Source organism: Equus asinus, chromosome 21 (genome assembly GCF_041296235.1).
Source record: "Equus asinus isolate D_3611 breed Donkey chromosome 21, EquAss-T2T_v2, whole genome shotgun sequence".
Classification (NCBI taxonomy): domain Eukaryota; kingdom Metazoa; phylum Chordata; class Mammalia; order Perissodactyla; family Equidae; genus Equus; species Equus asinus.
This window is the reverse complement of record NC_091810.1, coordinates 85,556,367-85,565,304: the sequence shown is the minus strand read 5'-3', so window position 1 is coordinate 85,565,304 and position 8,938 is coordinate 85,556,367. Positions and strand designations below refer to the sequence as shown.

The window sequence follows — 8,938 nt, the reverse complement described above, 5'->3', positions numbered from 1 at the left end:
TCGCAGTAGTGCAGCTCAATATGATCTGGATTATCATCTTCAGGTGCAAACGCATCATGAGTTCAGAGCCCAAGGACTTCATTTGTAAACCTTGGGGCTTGAACTACATTTGAATTCAAATTCAGTAACACCCTTAGATCAACTTGAGCTGACAAATTCTTCAGAAGAAAGTGGAATAAGGCAATTTGATGGAAATTATACTGTGCAGTGCCTTGTCACTCCAGATATTTCACTTTTACATTAAATTTTTTTTCAATTAATTTAAAGGTAACTGTTATATGCCAGATATCCAGGCTATTTGTCATTATTATTCATTTATTTATATGCAGCACTGTCATTTACAAGGACATAATTCTTAAGGAAACATAATTGCTCTAAACCTATCAACTTGCTTATGTAAAACTTTGTAAAATCTTTTCTCTGGAAAGACAGTTAAGCGTTGGTTGTCAGGAATGTTCACCAGGGACCTCTGCATATCCTGCACACTTGGCCTCTGCTCCAGTCCCCTCACACCCACCAGGCTCCTTCCCCTGAGCCTCAGGACCCTGACGTTTGTATGGTATTGTTGCATACTGAAGCTGCAACAAAAATTTGCTGATTTAAGGTGACTTCCAGAGAAAAAGAGCAAAGCATGCTGTGAATGAAGTAAAAAAAAAAAAAAAAAAGAGTCTATTAGTACATGCTGCAGCCAGTCCCCTCACCCGCTTCGTTTGTCAAGAACATAGAATCACAGACTGAAAAGTCTAAAGAAGCTTGGAGTAGGAAAGGACTCTAGAGCTCATTTTGTCCAACATTATTTGGTAGGTAATGAAACTGAGACCCTGAGAGCTCACTCCACAAGACAACCCTGGGACAGAGAGGTCTCCAGAGCCTGCTGGTCATGACTTACCATGAGTGGTCTTAGCACCCCGCATGTGAAGAACTGGGTATAGAATATCCCGGAGTGTGTAACACTATGGAGGTCACTAAATGACAAACTCCCAAAACTCTACTGCCATGTTCACATGTCCAGCAACTTCCACTATGAAATCACCTCCTTCACTTCATTCAAAGCTCACTTTAAACTGTTTCCTCTAAACATATTTATTAAAGAAATGTGAAGTTAATGCAATTTTTTAAAAGATAAAATTATACCCACACCAAAAACATGACTAAAAATCTGGATTTTTATTCCTTCAGGTAAACAAAAGTGAACAATCTCTCCATTCCAAATCCCGCATCATACTCATCTGGAGTAAATTTGTGTTAAATTTTAAATTCTTGGAAGTAATCATATGAAGGGCATAGCACATTGCAGTCGATCAACGCTTTTGCAATCAGTCAAAGCTTTTGTCTCAAAGTGTTGGGGAACCACAAGCCTCATTCTTCTTGGAAGACAGCTCAGTGGTTCTCCAACTCACTTCAGTCTGTTGATGGTTGGTATGTGATTCTGTGGTCAAAACTCTCACTTTCATTCACTTCATGCAGAAATCCAGCTGATAACCTTAACATTTCCTTTAATAGGGAAAGTAACTGACATGCAATGATGAATCAGTAATGGGGCATGAAGATTACCCTACTTAACATTCTTCCATGGTTCCCTAGAGCCTTCAGAATAAAGTCCAGACTCTTAAACTGGCAGTAATGGACCTTCAGGATATGAGCTTCATCTATCTTTCTAGGCCCATTTCTCAGTCCTCCCCCTTCTTACTCCCTGGCCCAGGCATGCTAAACTACTTTTAGTTCTCTGGAAAAATCGAATTCTCACTTCCCTCCACTTAGAATGCCCTGCATATATCCTTTTGACATTTGTCTGGTTAGTGTCTACTCACACTGCAAAGGTCCATTTAGTTGCATACATCCTTTTGGAGTGTTATCATGAAGGAATTAATGTCAACTACACCCTGAATATGGGAACAATCAACCCACTTTCAGAGAAACATCAACATTTGCCTTTTCATCACTAATCTTTTGGTAAAATAGTTTATATTCACCATGTCCACTTCATCATCCAAGCATTTCTTAATCTCTTATAAACCTGCTTCCCCTAGCATTACTCAACTGAAAATGCTTTTGTGAAGGCTACTAGTGTCCTCATAATCATTTAATTCTTTGGCAATAGTTTTTTTTCCCAAATACCAAGCCTCCTTAGGTTCTCTAAAACCATCTAGACTGCTGGTCACCTGATAATGTTCTCCCCGCCTTTCCTTCTGTGGCATACAGTTTCCCAGCTGTCTTATCTAATTGTCCCTTCTCTGTGTCATTTACTGGCTCTACTTCTTCCTCCAGTTAAAGATACTCCTCTGGGTTCATTAGATTCAAAACATTAGCATTAGGATGCCTCCCATCCCTTAACTCACAGCAAACTCAAATCCTTTGTGTATCCTGTTGACTCTATCTTCTTAGTGAAAAAGGAGGAAATCACAGTCCAGTAAAAAAAAGTATTAGAGATAGATTTGGGTTGGGATCTCAAAGCTGTCACTCATTCTTGAGCAGTATGGCATGGAGTATATTACTTAACCCATTTGGGGGTCAGTTTCTCATCTTCAAGTTGGAGAAAATAATGCCTATCTTTTAGTATTGCTATATGAATTACAGCATGCAAAATGTATATTTCAATGCTGGGTACACAGTAGGCGCTCAATGAAAGCTATTTACTGTTACTGTTATTTCCATACCCACCTCGCCCAAACTTGAATAGTATCTCGCGGTCCCAATCCATTTCTTCATACACATCAACAAAAGGTAAATCCTATAGAGTACAGATATGAACAAGTTTCTTTTCTGGCCTAATGGTTCCCAATTGCTTACTGAATCAGAGCCCAATTCTTCCTTATGTAAGAATCTTCAGGTTCTAGACCCATCCTTCTTCTCCAAGCTTCTCTGTCACTGCCCTTCTAAATGAAAACAATTCTCCAAGGAAACTGGACATTTTCTGGTCATCAAACATACCTTATACTCTTCACCTCAAGGTACAGCTCAAATTCTGCCTCCTTTATGAAACTTGTTACCTCCCTGGCTGGATATTTTATCCTCAGAGTATTTTATTGGTACTTCTCTCTCAGGGTACTCATCTTCTGTCTGGTATTCAGTTTTTTGTGCATAACTGACCTTTCCTGCTTATAGATTGTAACCCCTTTGAAGACAGAAACTAGGTTCTTATTCAAGCTCCTACTCAACCATTTGATAAGTAATGAGGAAAGTATATTTTTGAAAAATACCAACTAGACTTTTCCTCGAGGAATTATTCTCACTTCCTCAACTTCTTATGAAGGGTGGGAATAGAACAGGGAGGAAGTGTGTATACCGTGTACTGACAGAAGCACTGCTGGCTGAACTTCCACTTGGAATTCTCCCAGAAGGAGCAAAAACGCAGGACTGAAACAGCCATCCTAGAAACTGACCAAATAAGACTTTAAGATCTGTTGATCAATTGCAATCAACCTCTTGGGAAGCCCTTTACCAATTTGCTAAGCTTGTCCATACTTCTTTTCCTCCCCAGAGCTATTTTCCTAACCTTCCAGTCTCCTCTAAACCAAAGAGTAAACAGAACATTTTATTTTAAACCCACAGGTGAACACAGAGGAATATTCACACATATAATGTTATTTTATGTATTAGTTTATATTTGAGAATCTTATTTCTTTAAAATGAAGTTTTTTCCAACCAAAATCCAGGACTCAATTCGTGAAGGTGTAATCTTCAGGCAGCACCTAGCATAGTGCTTTGGATATGGTATGAATTCAGTATGTAATGGTTGAAAGAAGAATGAATTTATAGTGCACAACTGCAGAACTTAATGTTGCTTAACTGCAGTGGACGAAAGGAGAAAAGATATAGTCAAAGTGAGCCTGACACCTGGGCGCTCAGTCCCTCATCAATACCAACTGGGTAAACCCTTGGGAGCTTAGTGGCATACAAGGATTTAAGTATCCCTCACTGAGTTCCTTGAGAACAGAGATGATACATCATTTTATTTTGTATCACTTGGTACTGTGCCAAGTCTGAAGGTACTCTCTCAAGTACAAGAGTATCCAGGAATCAGAAACATTGGAAGCTCCACTATGAAGCAAATTAGGTATAGTTCATATTTGTACAATTTTCAACTCTTGTGATCTTCAATTGCTCCATAGAGTAAGTAAAGTAGGTGTTCCGTTATTAGCCTCAATTTACATATCATAACATCCCATCGCTGACACTAAAATCCACTTCAAGATCCACTCTTCTTTCAACTATTGAATATCACAAAAACACAGAATAGTAGGAACAGAAGGATCTTTGGAAATTACCCAATCTAATGTTTTTTTTTAAGATGAGGAAAACCAAGCCTCACAAAGAGGTCACATTAGCAGCAAAGCTCCTACTAAAAGCCAGATTACCTAATACGGAGTCCATCTCTGTCTCCCTTTGAGTATCAGTTTCTACACACATTTATATATACATTTTTCACCTTGCTGAAAATCTAGAGGTCTAAAAAAAGCCCAAGACTTCTCTCAAGCCAGAGGTACTTGTTTATATGTAGCCAGAGGGCAAGTTTTATTTGGCTCACAGTGCTTTAAAAAAATAAAAGTGGGGATGTAGGAGGGCGAAGGGTGATAGGCTAATGCTCTTGCATTTTATTCTGCAACCCCTATGGCACATGTCCTTATTCTAGAGTTCAGCTACCTTAAGAAATATTTTGACGTAGTAGAAAGAGCACAGGACTTTGAGGACCCATCAGTCTGGGATCAAATCCTGACTCTACCACCTACTATGCGGCCTTGGCCAAGAGTTAACTTCTTTGAGTCTCAGTTTCCTCATCAGTAGAATGGAGATTATTCAGATTTAAGTGAGGATTTCGGAGGAAGGTTTGTCTGGCATACAGGCGAAGACTGATCAATATTTGTTAAAATGAATAACGATCGATGCTCAATGAAAGGAGACCATGCAGATGGGGTGGTCCCATCTCCCGGGAGCTCCAGACTGAAGGCTCTGCGTCTCCCTCGACTTCAGGGTCTGAAGCTCAGCCAGGAGTCCCGCCCACATCTCCCCAGCCTCAATCAGCGCCAGGTCCAGGCCCGCAGAGAAGCTCTGGGCCTGGGTCTGCAGCCCATCAGAGTACGGAAGGCTTGGAGCCTTGCTCCGCCCCCTCTCTCCCTCTCCCGCTCCCCAGAGCCAGAGTTAGAGCCTCTGCGACACAGCCCCACGACGGGGCAGCTGCCGCCGGCGTCTGCCAGGAATTGAGCATTTTGTTTTCCTCATCTTTTTCTCTCTCGGTTTTCTGGCTCTCGGCACTGCTCAGCAGCCCCAGGCCACGGTCTTCCGAGGTGGAGGCCACACCCCGCCTCCCCCAGCAGCGCCAAGTTGGCTCTGGGCAGTTTGGCAGGCCGCGTTGCCTAGGGAACTGGGGAGGGGCTTGGGAAACGTAAGCCCAGCGCCGGGTTTGCGCAGGCGCCCGGGCCCTGGCCTACACTATCGCGAGAATCGTCTCCCGGAAGTTCCACGTCAGTCAGTCGCCGGTCAGCGGGTGGTGGGTTTCTCTGGAGCTGCGTCGCGCTTAGCAAGTGAGGGCGTCCGGCCTCGGACCGACGGAGCCATGGTAGGTCCAGAACGTGCGGGAGGGAGCGGGGCCCTATTGGCTAAGGCCTATTCTTGGGGCTCCCGGGCTGGGGGCCACGGTGAGCAGCGGCCCGGGCTCCCATTGCGGCCGCCGCCTCCGGCCTTTGGGGTCCTAGGCGGGTGCGAGCGAGATCTGTGAGGGAGGGACCGGTGGGGCCCAGCGGTCCCGGGTGGTTTAGGGGGCTGTACCTGGAGTTGAGGGGTCCCTGATTCCTCCGGTGCATACGGCCTCTGCCAGAGCTCCTGCGGTCTGCAGCGGGTCTGCGGGGTAGGGAAATACGAGAGGCCGAAGACGTGGAACTCCTGGAAGGCTTTGGCAGAATTTCCTCGTTCTACCCTTAAAATGGTGAAGCTGATCTTGCACTCATGTTGGGCTTGTTCCTGGTATAGCGTGTGCTGACCACAAACGACAAACTTAAGCAGAGAAGCCAAAAAAAAGAAAAAAAAAAGTAAAGCGTATATGGAGTCAAAAGTGGAATTTCGTGTGCTTTGGCATCCCAGCCTGAGTTTCTAGGGGGAAAGGAAGGGTTGGGAAGTTGTTTATAAAACTGGTGTGCGTGCTTTTCTGCATTTGCAAATATAGTGGCTGGTAAGAAAGGCAGTCATGACAGCACTTTTACCATTACCGACACCCTCAAAAATGCCCTGAAATACTTTTGCACAAGAGCATTATAAGAAGAAAAAACCACGATAGTGTGAGAATATCTTTTCCGAAAAAATGTAAGAAAGTATTTTATGTTTAAACATTTTCCTGCCTTTTTTTTTTACAACTTAAAATTAGGTTTGTACAAGGCTAATTGCAGCAGAGTTGGAACTACAATAAAGGTTGATTCCTTGGGGAAATTAGTGAACGTTATGGATACTCCCAGGAAAATGCATAGAGAAACACACAGTGGTGCATAAAATTTCCATGGGTTCACTCACAGACCGTCCCTCCCCCACCCCAACCCAACCTTCCTTGGGTCTCCAGGTTAAGAACAAGACCTCAAGTCTTAATGATATCTGGTTACCTTACCTCTGACCTGCTCTGTCTGGGGTCTGCTGTACTTTCCGTGATGTATGTTTTTGGAAAAGGCCCTTGGATCTGCCTAATTTTGTTTTCTTTTGCAATCTTTACATTTGAGAGTGTATTTTTATTATGAAATACTTCCTTCGTTCTTTAACACATTTTAATCTTTTCTGTGAGATACAAAATGTGCATTTATTCACTCATTTACCATAGAATGTTTACTATGTGCCATGCACTTTGCTACACATTTGCCTCCTAATTCTCACAAGAGGTGGGAGAGTGAGTTATAACTAATGTTTACGGAGTGGTTTCAATAGATCAGGCCCTGTTCTAACTGATTAATGCTGAATTTAATTCTCGTAACACTAAGGGGTAGCTAATAGTATGACCCCTCGTTTACATACATCAAACCTGAGAGAAGTTAAGGAAACTTGCCCACTCATGAATGGTGGAACTGAAATTTGAATCCCACGTGTGTCTTTAGACCTGGATTGTACTGTCTGTCCTTCAACCCCCATGCCCAAGTGTATACGGTGCTGTGGAGATAAAGACGCGAATAAACAATGACCCTGCCCTTATGGAGCATCTGCTCTGGAAAGCAAAACGAGGTGTGTACACAGATGTTAAAGGTTAAAACTAAATCCTGGAGGATCCCATAGGAAAGGATACTTCTGGCTAGAGTAATCAGAAAGATCATACTGGTGGCAGTAGCATTTAAGCTGAGTCCTAAATGCATCTGGCTTTTGGAAGGTGGAGGGAGACATTTAGAGTTGAGGGTACAGTATGAGTGTCTTGCTCATCCTTGTGTTCCAGAGTACCTAGGACACTGTCTCATTCAAAGTAGTCATTTAAATATTGGGAGAAATATAGCAAGAACTCTTGGCTGTGCTTTTTAAACTGGGATTTGTGCACTGGGGATATGTATATGCACTGGGGCTGCTCAGTTCCCTGGCCCACCTTCCTGGAGCATCACTTTTACTCAGTAATCAATCATTTAAAATATTTTTGTATGGTAAAATATACACAGTCATGATTTAGTAGATATTTTATATTTATTTACTAGATGTTCTGTAGAGCAGGTTTCTCAAAGTGTGGTCCGTAATTTCCTAGGAGTCCCCCATAGTCTTTGAGGAGGTCCACAAATTAAAACTACTTTCCTAATAGTAAGACACTATTGGCGTTTTTCACCGTGTTGGTATTTGCACTGACAGTGTGAAAGTAATGGAAGGTAAAACTGCTGGCACGGTACTGACAGTGTGAAAGTAATGGAAGGTAAAACTGCTGACACGGTGTCACCAAATTGTACTGATAGTGTATTTTTCATTGTCACACAATTTTTTTCTTAAAGCCAGTTTCACTTAAGAATGTCATTGATGAAGCAGTAAGAATTATAGTTTTATTACGTCTGGACACTCGAGTACACATCTTTTAAATGTTCTGTGTGATGAAATGGCTACTATACATTAAGCACTTCTGTTGCATACTGTTAAGTTGCAAGCTTTACTTGAAATGACTGAAAAACTGTGGTTGTTCAGACTTTATTATTTGGCAGACATTTTCTAAAAACTGAAAGGTCCCTGACAGTATTTGTTGCCAATAATAAAATTAGAGCTTTCAAGTGAAAACTAGAATTTTAGAAAACTTTTGTCTCTCACTGAACTTGGCAGATTTCTAATACTTAAAGACTTATCAGTTAGCGTAGATGGTGGTATTAATGAACGTGATTTTTTTATACTGTATAATGAAATGTGTCATCAACATTTGGGAGATCTGCTTAACTCAGAGAACCAATGTTTTCCAAGTGACGAATGCATGATGTTACAGACTGAAGCAAGAGTGACCTATCCCTTCAAAATACAGAATAGACCAGTGAATTTTAATGTAACAATGTATAAAAAGTTCATTTATGTGGTTTCAGATTTCGCATTGCAACTAACCTTTAAGAAACTACCACTTGTCAAGTTGTGGTGTGCTATCAAAGAAGAATGTCTACAATTATTTGGAAAAAGTATTAAAATATTCCTCTCTTTCAAACTACATATCTTTGTGAGGCCAGGTTTTTTTTTCATATACATCAACCAAAACAAATATCACAACATCTTGAAGGCCAAAGCAGATATGAGAAACCAGCTGTCTTTTATTGTCAGAATTTAAAGAGTTTTGCAAAAATGTGAAACATTGCCATTCTTCTCACTAAATTTATTTTGAAAATATAGTTATTTTTCATAAAAATATGTTATTTAAGTTAACATATAATGGGTTTTTATTTGAAAATGAATTAGTACATAAATATTTTAAAGTTGCCTCAGTTTTAATTTTTAATATAAATATCAGTAGATATTACCTACATAA

The 8,938-nt window shown here is 41.2% G+C and overlaps 1 protein-coding gene across 1 annotated transcript in view; it reads left to right on the top strand.

The window, feature by feature from the left end:
* The first annotated feature begins 5,399 nt into the window (after positions 1 to 5,399).
* The window catches only part of COPB2 (COPI coat complex subunit beta 2), a 28,122-nt gene continuing 24,583 nt past the window's right edge, over positions 5,400 to 8,938 (top strand). The window contains exon 1 of the mRNA XM_014852001.3: positions 5,400 to 5,557. Within this exon, the coding sequence (XP_014707487.1) occupies positions 5,555 to 5,557 (3 nt within the window). The 5' untranslated portion in view covers positions 5,400 to 5,554. The remainder of the gene's footprint in view (positions 5,558 to 8,938) is intronic.